The sequence below is a fragment of the Gossypium hirsutum genome, chromosome A05 (genome assembly GCF_007990345.1).
Source record: "Gossypium hirsutum isolate 1008001.06 chromosome A05, Gossypium_hirsutum_v2.1, whole genome shotgun sequence".
Taxonomy (NCBI): Eukaryota; Viridiplantae; Streptophyta; class Magnoliopsida; order Malvales; family Malvaceae; genus Gossypium; species Gossypium hirsutum.
In genome coordinates this window covers 109,735,462-109,753,155 of record NC_053428.1, presented here as the reverse complement: position 1 = coordinate 109,753,155, position 17,694 = coordinate 109,735,462, and the positions used below count along the sequence as shown (strand labels likewise).

The 17,694-nt window shown below is 36.1% G+C and overlaps 2 protein-coding genes across 3 annotated transcripts; both read left to right on the top strand.

Annotated features, from left to right (window-relative positions):
* The first annotated feature begins 1,224 nt into the window (after positions 1 to 1,224).
* On the top strand, positions 1,225 to 3,471 carry LOC107963159 (pentatricopeptide repeat-containing protein At1g10270). The gene has a single exon (XM_016899736.2). The coding sequence runs from the start codon at positions 1,783 to 1,785 to the stop codon at positions 3,199 to 3,201; it is 1,419 nt and encodes a 472-aa protein (XP_016755225.2). The 5' UTR covers positions 1,225 to 1,782; the 3' UTR covers positions 3,202 to 3,471.
* Positions 3,472 to 14,270: 10,799 nt separating this feature from the next.
* Positions 14,271 to 17,437, top strand: LOC107962201 (cytochrome P450 714A1). 2 transcript variants are annotated; one of them, XM_016898505.2, is made up of 5 exons: positions 14,271 to 14,782; positions 15,560 to 15,786; positions 15,876 to 16,126; positions 16,498 to 16,864; positions 16,956 to 17,437. In XM_016898505.2, exons 1-5 carry the CDS (start codon positions 14,494 to 14,496, stop codon positions 17,379 to 17,381), a joined length of 1,560 nt encoding a protein of 519 aa, XP_016753994.2. In that variant the 5' UTR covers positions 14,271 to 14,493; the 3' UTR covers positions 17,382 to 17,437. The 2 variants fall into 2 exon arrangements, with proteins under 2 accessions (XP_016753994.2, XP_016753993.2); XM_016898504.2 differs by having other exon boundaries at positions 14,279 to 14,782; positions 15,873 to 16,126.
* The last annotated feature ends 257 nt before the right edge of the window (positions 17,438 to 17,694 follow it).

The following is a 17,694-nucleotide window of genomic DNA, read 5'->3' as shown; positions in this document are numbered from 1 at the left end:
ACTGTCAATAAATAACTGTGATAAATTACTCATTCAAGAACAAGCAACTCGTGGCCATATTCCTTATTTATCAATCATCATAATGCCAATGAAAGGATATCATTAATTCTTTAATTGAACTATAAATTCTATTGTTGTTAGTAAAACCATGCCATATACAAACCATGTATCCAACATACCGGCTATGAGCTCGATTATTTTTAGAGCATAAGCCTCCACTTATATTAAAGCACATGAGTTGCATACGTATGGTCAGTGACTAACTCAAGATTTAGGTAAATCACACCATGAACGTCACAAGTGAATTAATTCATTGACCCGACCTAGAATTTCACTTGTCGGCATTTGGTTGTCCCTTTGGAGGAACCACTTCCTTTGTTCCCAAAAATCATGGGTTCAATTGATTGTTTGGTTTGTCTGGATGTTCCATTTATTTTGCTTCTGGTTTTGTTTTATGCAACTTGATAATGTTGGCAATGAAGTTAGTGTTGTTTAGCTTAATCGACCACCCTTCTGTTTATATCATATCATGTCATATCATATCATATCATATCATATCCAAGACTTGATAATGTTGCTTTGGAGGATTTTCTCTTCACCAGTTTGGTTATGGATATTGATAGTTTGACCCCAAATTGTCTCCAATCCTATTTCAATCTAGCTTTTTTAGAGTTTATGGCTTTGCGCAGCAGAAAAAGAAAATCGGATCCCAACCGTGGTGGCTCCTTTATTAGGGGGTTGAAAAAGAAAAAAAAAAGAGAGAAGATAGGGTGGTGGTTTGGAGGTCAATAATGGTTACGCCAAAGATGGTTATGCGGAGGTGTCAACGACGAGATTCTTGGGATAGAGAAGAAGTATAAACATATTAGGCTATTTATGCAAAAAGTAAAAAATATTGGGCCATTTATTAAAAAATAAAGACGAAAAAAATACTCAACTTTGCCTCATCCAACGTGACAAGTTAACTGGCCACGTTAATAGTCCCGTTAAAACTATGACGAAAAATGTTAATGAGTGATTGATTTGTCACTTTTTAATAACGTTAGTGATTGATTTGTCACTTTTTAATAACGTTAGTGATTGATTTGTTATTTTTCAAAAGTTTCAAAAGTTAGATGACTGGATTAAAATTAGAGTGACTATTTTGTTACTTACATCAAAATTCAGTAACTCTTGCTGCAATTTACCCTTAAAAAGAATAGTTGGGTATTAAAGATCAGACAGCAAGTGCTCAAGGTTTAAGATTTTAGCAGCACTTGTTTCTGTATAGGGTTTTAGCATATTTTTGTTTCTCATTTTCATTTCGACTATGTCCCTTTTCCGCCTCCTCCTCCTCCGCTCCATCAACCGAGACCCTCCCAAGCCCGCCGCTTCCCTTCTCCTCACCCACTTCTTCCACAATGTAGCGCTTAACCCGACTTCCGAAAATCCAATCCAAGGTCCTCCCACCCCTCCCCCTCCCCACCCCAACGCTCCTACGCCTTCACTTCAGCAGAAGAAGCCGCTGCTGAACGCCGCCGGCGCAAGCGCCGTTTGCGAATTGAGCCCCCGATTCATGCCCTTCGTGCCTCTGCCCCCTCTGCCCCTCCCACTCGTGACCCTAATGCCCCAAGACTTCCAGACAGCACCTCAGCCCTCGTTGGCCATCGCCTTAACCTTCACAACCGTGTTCAGTCGCTTATCCGCGCCTCCGACCTAGACGCCGCCTCTCTCCTTGCTCGCTCCTCCGTGTTCTCCTCTACTCGTCCCACCGTCTTCACTTGTAACGCTATCATAGCGGCCATGTACCGCAACAAACGCTTCAACGAGGCAATTGCTCTTTTTCATTTTTTCTTTAAGCAGTCTGATCTTGTTCCAAATGTTGTCTCTTACAACAATTTGATTAATACCCATTGCGATAGGGGTGAAGTTGATATTGCTATCCAAGTTTACCACGAGATTTTGGAGAAGGCACCTTTTAACCCCTCTCCGGTGACGTATAGGCACTTGACCAAGGGCTTGATCGATGCTGGGAGGATAGGGGAAGCTGTGGATCTGCTGAGGGAGATGTTGAATAAAGGGCACGGTGCCGACTCTTTGGTTTTCAACAACCTTATATCAGGGTTTTTGAATTTGGGGAATTTGGACAAAGCCAATGAGTTGTTTGATGAGTTGAAAGAGCGTTGTTTGGTTTATGACGGGGTTGTCAATGCTACGTTTATGGAATGGTGGTTTAATCAGGGAAAAGATAAGGAGGCCATGGAGTCGTATAAGTCGCTGTTGGATAGGAAATTTAAGATGCCTCCTCCCACTTGTAATACCCTTTTGGAGGTTTTGCTTAAACATGGGAAGACCAAAGAAGCTTGGACCTTGTTCGAAGATATGTTGGATAATCATACCCCTCCTAACACACAGGCGGTGAATTCAGATACTTTCAATATCATGGTGAATGAGTGTTTCAAGTTGGGGAACATTGAGGAGGCCATTAAAACATTTAAGAAGGTAGGAACGAAGCCTGGATCCAAGCCTTTTGCTATGGACGTGGCTGGTTATAATAATATTATTACAAGGTTTTGTGAACATGGGATGCTATCTGAGGCGGAGAAGTTTTTTCAAGAATTGTGTGGCAAGTCTTTGTCACCAGATGTTCCAATGTATAGAACCATGATTGACGCATACTTGAAAGCAGAGCGGGTTGATGATGCTCTGCGGTCTTTTACCAAGATGGTCGAGACTGGTTTGAGGGTGGTTGCCAGTTTTGGAACCAGGGTTTTCAGTGAATTTCTAAAGAATGGTAAGAACTTGGAAGCAGCCACACTTTTGACGAAAATGGGGGAGAAAGAGCCTAAACCAGATGCCTCTATTTATGATGTTGTAGTCAGAGGGCTTTGCAATGCTGATGAGCTAGACAAAAGCCTAGATGTACTGGACCAGATGATGAAGTATTCCATCGGTGTTACTCCTGCATTGCAGGATTTCGTGCGTGGAGCTTTTGGGAAAGTTGGGAGGACTGAAGAACTTGATAGAGTTTTAAATGAAAATAGGTGGAGATTCCCTGGGCGTCAACCTCGACCTTTTGGACAGTCACCACGGTCACCCTCCGGACATGCTGAGATGGGTGGATGGCAGTCATCAGGTTCTCCACAAATGGCAGGTGGACAGCAATTTTCAGGACCTTCTCAAATGCCAGGGCAGCAGTCATTGTCATGGAGATCAACTTAGATATTATGCAGGGTGAAGGGTTTCATTCAGTTTGTCACCCTGGAACTGATCTGTTTTGCGCATCTGTTTTTGTGATGGTTTAGCTATTCTTGTATTCGAGGAGATCTCTCAAATATATTTGAAAGTTTGATACAATAGCTTTGTGCCTTGTTTGACTTCTCTATTAACTCTATTCCAAAAATTGTATTAGAACTGCTTATTATTTGTCATTGAGTTGAGTAATAACACTAATCATCAGTCAGGATGCCTGGAAAAGCTAATTAAGGTTTATTTGGTGGAGTTTCTTGTTGGGTTTAACGTGATATATATATTCAACTGCATATTTGCTATTGATGCTTGTCGAATTAAACGTCATGTGAAATTTTCCTTATTTTTTGCTACAAATACAATCTTACTTGGTATCTCTGAGAGTGTGTGTGTGCGTGTGAGAGCATATTTTAGATTTGTTTGTGATTAGATGAATTCACATTATCACATTTTCATTGAGAATCTCAATAGAGACAAAGGGAGAGCTCCTAGCTCAAAAGGATGGTTTTATGATGCATATCAAAAGGAATGTTAGCCTGATCAAAAGAATTATCAGTGTTTTCCAATTGAGGTGGACTTTTTGTCTTGTTAACAAGACTGATTGTACCAATCCTGAACCTTTATGGAGAAATGGATTTGATTCCAGTGGAACTATGCTACGTTTCTTTGTTGCCTTATTATACAAACTAGACTTCACTGGAACTATACTGGAAGAATCCCCAGGTGTTGCTGAAACTTGTCTTTGTCATTTTGCTGCTTTTAATCACAATTTCTTGCTGCTTCTCATTCACGTCTGCTAATTCTAGTTTATTGGTCTCGGATGCCTTCACATTTCTCCATTTTGGCAGGGAACTTCTCATTTTCAGATTTGGTCAAGGTACTGGTTGTGCTAACTGACGTTTGGGATGTGTCAGTGTACTGCCAGCAGAAGGGATTCCACCTGAAGTTTTACCGGTGATGTCCCTGCTGCTCTTGGTGATGGTCTTGAGGGCCATGACTTACGAGCGTAGCAGGTAAGGGAGATAATTGATGAAACCTTCTTTGTGGTTGAAGATTTTGGAGTTTCCTTGTATTAGCAGGTTGCGAAAGATTTGTAAGTAGCTTTTTGGGAATTCTTAAACAGATTTTGGTTTTCGTTGGACGATCCTTTTGACAAAAATATTCACATCTATGGAAGCTATTTATGCCTTCCCCTCGTTAGGAATGTGTCTGCATTGCTCTAATTTTCTTCTTTTCAGCAGGCATTCCTGCATCATTGTGTCAGCTTTTTATTCCTCTTCTCCTTATTTTGGTCATAAAATCCACCTCTGCTCTTGTGGTGGATTTTGTATGTCTTCAGTTTGAGGCTTCCTACAGCTAACAGACTAATTTTCCATCATTTCTCTGGTTATATGTTTCAACTCTGTTGACTATTCAGCTGAGCTTTTCGACCTTCCATTAGCTTCCTCTACATCAAATTTATCTGTGATATCTTGAACATCTACCGCACGGCATGAACTGTCTTTCAGTTTTCACTAGTCATTGATATTTTCTGCTCCATTAGTAGTATCAGATTCCAATTTAATTTCTGCTGACCTCCTTGCAATGTCGTTATCAGTGACACTCTCAGGAAGCTCTGCAACAAGATCATACCAGCACCGATCTTCTCAATACAGACATCCTGCTCATTCCTACCAATAAGCTTTTCTTATGGTTAGTTGGATTTGCAGAACTAATGGCATGTTTGGTTGCGTGACCGGTGCTCCACTGAATAAGTCATTCGGCGATGACTGTAATAAAAAACCCATTTTGCCCTTACATTTCTAACATCTTCCACCACCAACCCAGCCACTCCTTTTTCTTGCGTTAGTCACCATATCCTCTTGAATCAGCCATGTCCTTGATGCTGTCCTACACCATTCTTGCAGGTATGTTGCTCTTTTTTTTTACAGTTGGGTTTCAATTCTAAGTTGATTTTAGTTGTTTGCATACATTTCGTATTATCTTTCTAAGTTGAATCTCAAGGGCTTGAGAGGATCTTTAAGCTTTATATGTTTATGTTTATTGATTGGAAATTGTTATGAAACTTAAAGCTTTTTCTGGGTTTTTAACTAATGATTTAATATTGTTAGATTTTGGATGCATTTAAGCTTTCTTGATGTAATTTTTTAATAATTATAACTCATCATTTGGTTGATATCTTTAGCCCATCCTTTTAAACAAAAAGGGGTGTTAACATAGCAAATAATGGTCAAATGTAGATCACTCTACATGAGTATTTGTCAACTTGCAGAGGCATGCCAATTATTCGACAAAGTACCTCTGCTAACACGATATAAAGAATCAACAAGAAGAAACCAACCCAGATATATCATTATGCCCAAACCTTTAAGTAATTGAATTCTGGAATTTTATTAAAAGAATATAATCCTTCAAATAAATGACAGATATTGGTTGATTAAGACAGTTGGTGAAACTTCCTTTTTGCGTGCTTAAATTTTGTTTAGTGGGTTGGGATTCATAGTGTAGTGCTAATATTTTAACAATGATTCAATTTCATTTTGTGCAGCCTGTAAGGCAAGGGTTCTAGTCTCAGGGTTCATTTCAAGGTATTATCAGCTTTACTTGATGTAATTTGATTTAATTCTTGATTTAAAGTTTTGGGTATTAGTTGAAGATCGAGAAAAAATCATTTGACAATAATAAATATTGTTAATCTTTATTAATTAAAGACTATTTTGCTATGCTGCTCGGACTTTTCATTTTTCATGAATCATGAAGTACCCATATCTAACACTTGTGTCTGACACATGGATATTGGGATATGACCTCCAAGGATCCGTCCAATATAGAGAAAAACTAACTGTACCCGTATTTGATACTCACACCCGAGTCCGAGTAACGAGTAACGTAGCTATTTTGAATCTTCTCTGTTTTTTTTCTTTGCTTGAGATAGAACTTTGAAGTGATTTTTACAACCTTTTTAGGATGCTTTGCTTATGGTTATAGAGTTGTTTTTGGGTATCTGGATTCTTAGATATGTGGTTAGCATGTTTCTTTGATAGATTGATTTGTTTTAAGATGTATTACTTGTGCTTTAATTTTGCATAAAGTTGGTTTCTTATTTCAGTGTGTATATTGAAGATAGAAGTTGTTATTTTCCATGTCAAATCGATCGTGGGTGTTAAGCTAACCAGGTTTTTTACTACTTTCTTTCTTGATGCATTAGTTAGTTTGTGACTGATTAGAGGATTATATCCGACATTTTTAGTTTAATTTTCACCTTTGTCCCTGCCTTCTGTTTGAATATTTTAATTTGATCTATGTTGTGTTATGCAAAGCAAAGCTTAAAATGCTCATTAACTTGCAATCTTCTTTAGAAGTATGTTAGGTAATTTTATAATTTAAATTTTCAGCCTTTAATTCTTCAATACATAACTTTTACTGATGCAGAGGTGTCCTATGATGAAATCTGGACTTCAAACTGCTGAGGTAATGTTAATGGCCACAATAAAAAAAAAAAGAGACTCCTTTTCTATTAAAGAATTTAAGGAGATTGCATTATGCAGAAAGGAAAATTAAGACTATGAAGAGAGAATATGTGAAAGCGACGAATAGTGTCCTAGTGTTGAACATGAGATTCGCCTTTTTGGCTGCTTTCAGTAGGATGTTGATGAAGCTTTTGTTAGTGAGGATGGGTTTCCCGAGGAAATATATGCATACCACCTGAGCATATAAAGAAAGATGATATTTTCACGGTTACTCCACATAAGACATCTCACGTTCATTAACTTTAGCAGCATCCACAAGATCCGTTGTTCGAATCGACAATACAGAAGAATCTAAGGAAGTACGAAAGGGTGAATGGAAAGTACGCATGCATGTATATAAGATTCCATATTCGACCCGATTGTTGGTTCCGAATGTGTGATGTCATATTAAGTTGTGAAGCAACTTAAGCTAATGTAACACAAATACAATTAATTCAGTCATCAAAATAATTTTAATATACAAATTCTAACTCAATTGTTAAATTTCAAATTTATGTCTCAAGACAGGGATCTCTATATCTTGAGACCTGATCATAATTTATTTTAAGACTTTTAGTTTTGAAGTTAGTATGTCTTGAGATGTACGATTGTGCCTCGAGACAAAATTCTTTATGTCTCGAAACTAGGTTTTGAGATCAAGCTCTCTTGTTTTTCTATTTTTGTTTTGATGTTTGAATGTTTAGAGACAAGAGGTTCTTATCTTGAGACTTGGAGTAGAGTAAGATCTATTTATCTTTGATGTTTTCTTGTTCCGAGGCAAAGGTCACTTGTCTCGAGATTTAGAAACAATTGTCTCAAGATTATTACAAATATGTTTCGAGTCCTTAGGCTCTTGAATGCAAAATTTAAATGAAATTTGTTTTAATAGTCTCGAGACTTAAGGCCAAATGACTTAAAATGTACATTTTCAAACATTTAAATCTTACCTAATTGTACTTAAAACATACCCAAATATAACACATATACAAAATATCAATTTAACACACGTAAACACAACTAAACATCATTAAAACATAATGTCCAAAGTATTAAGATTTATTTACTAACCAACACATTTAGACTTATATAAACAAATATAGATAGTCACAACCCATGTGATAAAACTTTTATTTCAAAAAATTTATAGGTTATAATGTCAAAAGTATCAAATATTAATACGCAAGAAAACACAAACCAAATAGAGAGATTTATAACTTTCTATTAGAGCTAATGTTGTCCAACAATGTTTGTTAAATGTTGTTAAGTGACATGATCAGTTAAAGACTTGGCCAGTCAAGACACAAGACAGCTTGGACATAGTGAGCCTTATTGGATGTTGTTTTAATAAGCAAATACACTTCTTAGATGTTCTCATTCCAGTAGTTAAAGCCAAAATTGAAGTGGTGTGTATCTGTGAAGAGTTTAAATGTATTTAAGAGTCTGAATTCGACTCGGATTATGGTGAGAGTCTTTCTCAATCTCAAGAACATGTTTTGTGGCTATTTTTAAGGAGGTTTATTCTATTTGACTTGGAACTTTATTAATAAATATTTTTGAATATATGTGGCCTACAAAAAGTCAAGTTTATCTTGATTTATTTGAGCTTATCTTTTATGTTTGTGAAGCTTATAAATAGGCTGTTATGCCGCACATTTGTAGGCGTATTTTGGAGGGCTTTGAGCTCGTTATTTGTGTATATTTTATTTAGTATTTTTGCACTCAGGTGTTAAGACTTTTATTGGAAAGTTTATATTTGATGAAAGTGAGGTTTTTCGGGTGAGTAATTTGTAATAATTAGGGTCGGTACTGGGGGCTACAATTATTTTTTTTGTGCAAGAGTATATTGGGCTTAAACTAATAAGTGATTCAGAAGATTGTTGAAGAAAAATTATTCACTGAGCGAGGCATTGTAGAATAGAGTTATTTTCAAACTGCGTTAACAAATGACTGTGTGCAAAATCTCTTTACTTCTCTGTTTTTCATTTCTGTTTCATTATCTGATCAATACCATTACTAAACACAACATTGAATAATTAGATTAAACTTGTAGAAAACTGAAGTGTTTTTTTCACTTTCCCTTTAAAGAATCAAGTTTTATTTACCAGATACACCCAACTATGCACTTGATTTTTGTTTTTTGTTACCTAATTATTACTTCTTTTGATTTAGTTACTAAAGTTTTTAAATTCGAATAATTTAGTCACTTCTCTATCAATTACCGTTAACTCAACAATGAAAGTATAATGTGAGTTTTTTATTAGTCTGATCATAAGTTTAGTCTTCCAATATTTACATATTTTATTAATTTAATCTAAAATTAAAAAAACCCAACAAATTAATCCCTCAACAGTAACAAAATTTGTCATTTTAATCTTCTATAACTTAGCCATATACCAAAGAAAAAAAAGGAGAATTCCTCACTAATGTAAGATTGACAACCCTTCATTGGATAAGAAAATGACATCCACGCTATACACACCTCGCCTTCTAAAGCTCCTCATCCATTTGTCGTTTTGCCAGCTATGTATGTATAAATATATTTGGTTATTTTTAAGTCCTTTATGCTTGCGAGGTGTCAAATGCCTCCCTATATTTATGTATACTAGTTTGCATACTCGTATGATTTATAGGTGAAATATACACTTTATATATTAGATAATTGGTACTTGAACTTAACACTTTTTTCTAATTTGGTATTTAAAACTTTTTTTTGTCCAGTTTAGTATCTAAACTTGACTTTTTTTTTTCTAATTTAGTATCTAAATTTGATACTCTTTTTAAAGATGGTATTTATTCTTTTTTTGGGGGCCAATTTGGTACCTGAACTTGACTCTTTTTCCTAATTTGGTACCTAATTTTTTTTGTTCGATTTGGTGCTTGCCAAACATTTTGTAAATTATTCCAATATATTAAAAATGTTATTTTTTATGAGGTAACGAAAATAATCAATGTATGACCGATATCTGACAGATGATATGATATTTTTTTTGTATTTTATATGTTTAATTACTTTTAGTTTTAATTAATTAATTAATTGAAAATAATGAATTTCTTTTAATTTGGGGTTTTAAAAATCTTTTTTTTCCCTTATTTAGTATTAATTCGTTAAGTATAACTTAATATCTATTTTTTAACATGAATTTCCTCTAGTATTGATAACATTTTTGTAGCATAAAAAAATTAGCACTGTTAATATTATGCGTAATTTGTATGACATTTAATAAATTTAGGTACCAAATTGAACCAAAAAAAATTTATACACCAAATTAGAAAAAAATGCCAAGCTTAGGTATCAAATTAAAAAAAAGTGTCAAGTTCAGATACCAAATGTTATATTAAGCCATAATAATAAATTTACTATTCATAACACACTATATCTACCTGAGAAAACTATCTCTACTTTCACCACCTAGCAACCTTCTTTTCTTTAGTGGCATCTTCGACTTAGTCATGCCTATGAAAGTAAAATTTGTCCTTTAGTGTCTCATGGATTATTAGAATCCACCAAATTTGAATTATTGGAATGTCTTGAGTGTTAACTTGCTAGACGGCCAACTTTGTTTTTTACAAGTAGCACTTCTATTACTACATCTCCTTTCGAACTTTTTCACTTTGACATTTGGGGTCCTTTCCTTCTTTCAACTGTTAGTGGTTCTCAATATTTTGTTATTTTTATTGATCATTACTCTCGTTTCACCTGGATTTACTTTATGAAAATTTGTTCTGAACTACTTGCTATTTCAATTTTTTTTTTTAATATGATCAAAACTCAATTTTCTTCTACTATAACAATTTTTCATACTGATAATGCTGCAGAATACAAAGAATCATTTCTTCTCCAATTCTTTGCTTAACAAGACACTCAAGTTCAATGTTCTTGTTCCTATACTTCCTGACAAAATGGCCGAGCTGAACGTTAGCATAGACACATCCTGGATTTCACTAGGGCCCTCTTTCTTTCAGCCAAATGTCCTAAAAATTATGGGGGGAAACTGCTTTAACCACTTTCCATAAAATCAATCATATACCCACTAAAGTTCTTAGTGATCTCTCTCCTTCACAACTCTCCAAATTATTTAGTTTTCGAAACTTTTGAATGTGCTTGCTTTGTACTCTTCCAACCTCATGAACTTACTTAACTTGAACCTCGTGCACTCTTTGTTGTTTTCTTGGGTATGACATTGAGCATAAAGGCTATCGCTGTTGGGATACAATATCCAACAAATTGCGTATCTCTCGACATGTTACCTTCTGGGAAGATGTTAAGTTTTCTTCTTTGTTGAGTTGTTCCCCTGTTCTAATGCATCTGATGAGCTCAGTACTCTTCCATCTTTCTCTTCTACATCCATTGAATCTGAACCAGTTAAAAATCCTATTCCTAATTCCGTTATTTGTCGGTCTAATAGGGTAAGAGAACCATCTTCTCGCTTAAAATATTATCATTTTTTTTCTGTCCTTGTCACACTCCATAAGGCCCAATCCTATCGTGAGGCTAGCACTACTCCTTCTTGGCAACAAACAATGTCTGATGAACTTTAGGAATTAGAGAAAACTCATACTTGGGATCTAGTTGATCTTCTTCCTGACAAGATACCAATTGGCTATAAATGGGTGTAAAAAATCAAGACCCGTTCTGATGGATCTGTTATCTGTTGAGCGCTATAAAGCTTGACTTTGTGGCCAAAGGATACACCCAGAAGTATGGTGTTGACTATGAGGAAATGTTTGCTCGTCTCTCTTCTGTTTGTAGTCTATTGGCCATATCTGCAGTTAAACACTGGAAATTGCATCAGATAGATGTCAAGAATGCCTTTTCTCAATGGTGATTTACAGGAGGAAATCTACATGCATCCTCCACCAGGGTATTCTCATTCTCCCAATCAAGTGTGCAAAATTCAACGTGCTTTGTATGGTTTGACTTTCTAAGTGATTTCTTTATTTCTTGGCGAAGTAAGAAACAGATTGTTCTTGCTCACTCTAGAACCAAATTCAAATATCATGCTCTTGCTGATGCCACTTCGAAGTTACTTTGGCTATGCTGACTACTTGAAGATATAAGACTCATCTCCTACTGCTACACTTCTACATTGTGATAATCACAGTGCAATTTAGATCACTTATAATGATGTGTTTTATAAATGTACAAAATACATAGAGGTTGACTGTCATTTTGTACAACATCATGTTACTAATTGCACTCTACACCTTGCTTCTGTGTCCTTATCATCTCATATCGCAAATATTTTAATGAAAGACACATCTTCCAATCAGATTTCACGACTTAGTTTCCAAACTCAAGCTACAATTTACAATACCAGCTTGAGTTTGAAGGGGAATGTTAATTTAAATCTGTATTTTAACATGCAAATTAGGCTATAACTTAGATTTATTGACTAGTTAGTTTCCATATATAGTTCCTAGGTACTAGTATAAATACCTAGCACTTTTACAATAATAGATGCACTGAAATTCATTTCTCTTTCTTTTCCTAAGTATCATAACAAACCCGTATAAAATTTAATTACTTTTCAATTTATCAATATTTTAATATACGAGTCATATCTAGATTCATTTAATACTTTATACTCTTTTTAATATTTAAAATATTTATTAAAATTAGTTAGATTTTAAGTTTATCTTAAATATGAAATTATAGATAAAAATTTATAATATATGTTAACTAAAAAATATTAGTTAAAAATGTATGGGAATGCCGGGATATTAATAAATATTTAAATTCATGTTTAATAAAAAAAGATTAGATAAAAATAAAAAAATAAATAAATAAATAATGGGAGAACGCCACTTGTCGCATATATATCTTATGTACGTTTAGAGTAAAAATCGTACAAATAAAATATATATAGTTAACTGAGATATCTGGAAGCGAACACGTCAAATTGTAATATAGTTAGTTTACAATGAAACACTTGGTAAGTATTATGAGGATCGTACCAAAGGGATTGTAGATTGAAGAAATTTATTTTAAAATAATTACTAATCTATTTGAGTCACGAGTTAGTAGTGTTGATTCAAAATTAAAATATTAATTAAACTAATTAAATTAATTAACCTAATGGAATTTCCTATTCCTAGTGTCAACGGTGCGAACTCTCTGCCTATGATCGATTAAATCCCTAATTATATAATTAAGTTATTAATTAATCTTAATTGAGTTATTTACCACCCTTAGTTAAGAATAACTGTTAGGTCTCATCTTCACTAAGGATTACCACCTAAGATACCTGTTCGGTCTAGGCATACAGATACACACACACCCTATTTCGTGTTGGGATTACGTTTTTGGCTTCAAAGTTCTTTGTCGTGACACTGCATGCCTATGTCGAGACGTGATAGTCATTGTTTATATTTTTTTGACCTGAAATGACACCTTGCACACTCAAGTGGTCTATTAGTCATTCCCGAGGCCCGCGTTGGCCTAATAGATCGTCGAAACACTAAAAAAATGCATAAAAATATTTATTTTACTAATAATTAAATCTAAGCTACTAAAACTGAAAATGCATTAAAATAACATAAAATGACTTAAAAATAAGTCGTTTTAAGTGCCTAAAAATACTTAATTTGCTACTACAAATTATGGCAGGTGAATACCACCTACTAGTGAAAACATTTGTAGTAGTGTAATTGAATACTTTACTAGGGGATTACATGAAATTAATAGCGCTTGCTACTCCTATTTAAGCAAAAGGAAAAGGTAGTGCATGGCTAGCAAGGCCCCACACAGCCCGATTTAGATATGAAGAAATCGGTACAAAGACTGAGGTGGAAGTGGTCCTTGAGGCAAAGGAAGGATATAGTAGGAGTATTCTTCTATGAAATGAATTATACTAATTAGACGGTGCTGCTGGTTGTCCTCAGCCCCTCCCCAGATCTCTTCAGTTTCTTTTGACCGCCCACGTATCTTCCTCGTCTTTGGACCACTCATTTTGCATTATTTCATTTCCGTTTTGAACCAAACCAGGCACAGTACAGATACAGAGAAGGCTTTCTTTCTGTCTATATAATCATTTTCTTATACTACAACCAAATATTATTGTTATTATAATTACTTTTTAGCTTATTCATCCACCCACTCACTGTTGACCCCAATTGTCGGCATTGCATTATCCCATGTGGGTCACTCATTTTGTTTTGTTCTCCATACAAATGAATATCTCCCTATTACTAGTACTACAAAACAGTTGCCATCGTCATACATTTCTCAGAAATTCATGCATCTCATCTAGTGGCTAATTCCCATTTTAATCCGTCACTGATCCAGGGAATTAAAGCAAGGGAACCGTATAAGTAGACAATAATAGTGATTGAGTAGTGATTAAAACATAAATGCAACAAGTTGGTGTATATACAGCATAATTTATTATTATATAAATAAAGGGTTAAGTGATGTCCCTATCTGGACCCTCAATCTCCCAAATCCAGTAACCTTGGGGTCGACGTCTATCACAGGTCAGTCCAATGCGTCCAATCAACTTATGAGGCCGAATAATAGGAGGGTGAATGTGAAAATGTCATGCGCGTGCTTCTTTACCCCTTTGCTTCTTGCAGCTTAATGTCTCTATAGGCTATTAGTCTATTAGTCTATTACCCCTCTCTACTCCACCTACTTGGTTGCAATAAATAGAAGCTTATCATCTTCTTGCTTCCGCCACCTTCATTCATGTTCCCTCCCTCTGCTTTCTAATAATACATAATCTATAGCTAAAGGAAAAACTAAAGTTGGAAAAAGAAAATGGACAAGTCCCATATTTTGTCTATAAGTGTTGCTGTTGTGGGAGCGGTTTGTTTTTTGGTTCATCATCTGCTTAATAGCATGTGGTTCAGGTCGGAAAGGCTGAGGAGGAAGCTGTGGATGCAGGGTATCAAAGGTCCATCACCTTCACTCATATACGGCAACCTCCCTGAGATGCAAAAGATCCAATTGAATGCTCTCACCTCCACTCCTAATAATGCCGATATTGTTGCCCACGACTATACTTCCTCTCTCTTCCCATATTTCGTGCAGTGGAGAAAGGAATACGGTAACACCCTTCCTCTCTTCTACTACTTAACTACTAAGCTACAAAACTCTTTGTTTCCTTCCCCCCCACCCCCAATGAAGTGGGATATTTCTCCAAACACTCCTTTTACAACTCTGCTTTCTGTTTTTCATTTTTCTTAATGTTTGTCACTGTACCATTGCAATTATCACATGCAACATCATATTGTATGGATCATTTTTGGGTAAACTTTGTCTACCAACCCAGAAGAGAAACAGAGGCGTAGATTCTTTGGGGGTATATTACTCTACAGTGTCACATGGATCTCCACAATTTGTACAGTGTGGAGAAATAAGAAAACCAGCACTAATTTTAGTTTTAATTTCTTCTACAGAAAATTAATTAACTTATTTCACAACACACAGACAGAGTGGGTGGGTGACACTGACAACGACTCGAAGATATAATATTAGTAGTAGTTTTTGAAGGAGATTGGTCTAGTGTTTAACAAGTCATGAATCTGAGGGAATAGCATTAAAACTAGAACTGCCAGGAACAGAGCTGGCAGTGCGGGGGCAGACGCGGATTTTCAGTCAACTTTGTGTTTCAGTTTCAGACCTGGTCCCCATTCATCAATCAATTATTTACCCCTCACTTTCTTTCTTCTTTTGCTTTATAGTTTTTGGCCATACATGCGCACGTGACGCGTGTAAAAGATAAGAAATTTCTTTTTACCTTTATTAATTTTGTCCTACATAGTATTTATTAAGATTTACATGAACATCGATCGTCTAGCAATCAATTTGGGTAAAAATGCAGGTCCAATATATACGTATTCAACAGGGACAAGGCAGCACTTGTATGTGAACCAGGCAGAGCTTGTGAAAGAAATGAACCAATGCATTAGCTTGGATTTAGGTAAGCCCTCTTACATAACAAAGAGACTGGCACCTATGCTCGGCAATGGCATTTTGAGATCCAATGGCCCCCTATGGGCACAGCAGAGGAAAATAATTGCCCCCGAGTTCTTCATGGACAAGGTCAAGGTATGCACTAAGAGTAATATAAGTCACGTGCAAAACTAACAGCAATGATGAAACCAATGCAATTAATGGAGTGAAATTTAATTCAGCAGGTAATGGTGGAACTAATGGTGGAGTCCATGCAACCTCTTGTAAGAAAGTGGGAGGACAGCATTGAGGCCCAAAGTGGTGTGATGGCAGACATTAGAGTGGATGAGGATTTGAGGGGCTTCACAGCAGATGTCATCGCTAGAGCTTGTTTTGGGAGCTCTTATTCTAAAGGCAGAGAGATTTTTTCCAAGCTTAGGAAACTTCAAACAGCTATTTCCAAGCAAAGCTTTCTTTTCGGAGTTCCAGGCTATGGGTACGTACGTGCTTGTCTTAATCATGAGTTTCAGATAAATCATCTTCCTGTCAATTTGCATATAGATGTTATCTCCTCTCTTTCATTCCTTCCAAGTTTCCATTATATCCCTTAATGTTAAAAACATTAGACAACTGATTAATGGTTATCTAGAGTGATCAACTAAAAATATTCCCAAGGAGCTCAGTAAAGGCAGGGTCTTGTGTAGACAAAACCATGAAATACAATGGCTAAAAGGGATAATACCTTACAAGTTGGTATGAATGATGATACTTGGGCAATGAGTTACGAATCTCACATTAGTTTGACCAGATATACAGGTGTTTATACCCTTTTATCTTTTATAGACATTCATGCAATTGAAAATGCAGACTTCTGCCAATGAAGAAGCAAAATGAGATCTTGAGTTTGGAGAGAGAGATAGAGTCCCTAATCTGGGAAACAGTGAAAGAGCGGGAAAGCAAATGCAAAGAGGCATCAGAGAAGGATCTATTGCACTTGATACTGGAAGGGGCATTGAATGACCAAAGTCTTGGTGAGGATTCATCCAAGCGCTTCATAGTTGATAACTGCAAGAATATATATTTTGCTGGCCACGAGTCTACTGCGGTTGCCGCCTCCTGGTGCCTCATGCTGCTTGCGCTGCACCCTCAGTGGCAATCTCGTGTTAGAGCAGAAGTGGCCCAAGTTTGCGGGGGCAGTTTGCCAGATGCAGACTCGGTGTCCCGCCTGAAAACTGTAAGTAAAATTAATGAGCACATCTCAGTTCACACTCCTCACTACTGTTAAAAGTTAAAGCTAACAAATTATACAAGGGTGTTGGTTGCAGGTAACGATGGTGATTCAAGAAGCCCTGCGTTTATATCCGCCAGCGGCATTTGTGTCAAGGGAGGCGCTTGAGGAGATCCAACTTGGAAATGTTACTATTCCCAAGGGAACATGCTTGTGGACGCTGATACCAACTCTGCATCGGGACGCTGAGATTTGGGGTTCAGATGCGAATGACTTCAAGCCCGAGAGGTTCAGTGATGGCGTTTCTAAAGCTTGCAAGTACCCTCAAGCCTATATTCCATTTGGAGTGGGTTCTCGCTTGTGCTTAGGCAGAAACATGGCAATGGTTCAGTTAAAAATTGTCCTTGCCCTCATTATCTCCAAATTTACTTTCTCTCTGTCGCCCAAATATCGACATTCTCCTGCTTATAGAATGATCGTAGAGCCTGGTAATGGTGTACATATTCTAATCCGAAACATCTAACACCTTCATATCCTATCCTATTCCTAAGTAGGTTACAAAGGCACGACTTTAGTTTATATTTTTCCTTCTCCTGCTTCTGCTTGCAATTGCTACACTTGCTAAATCTGGATCTCTTAATTCCGTACGTGAATGCTTTTCCAATACTGCCTCTATTGCTACACTAGCTTTATTTTATGTTTATTTTCGATCAAATTAAATTTTAATTAATTACTTGGTGATATTAGGTAAGTGTTTCGAATCAAACCAAGTTGGATGGTAAAGGAGCCGAATTGGGATAACTACTGTCTCATTCATTCCACTCCACTTTTGCATA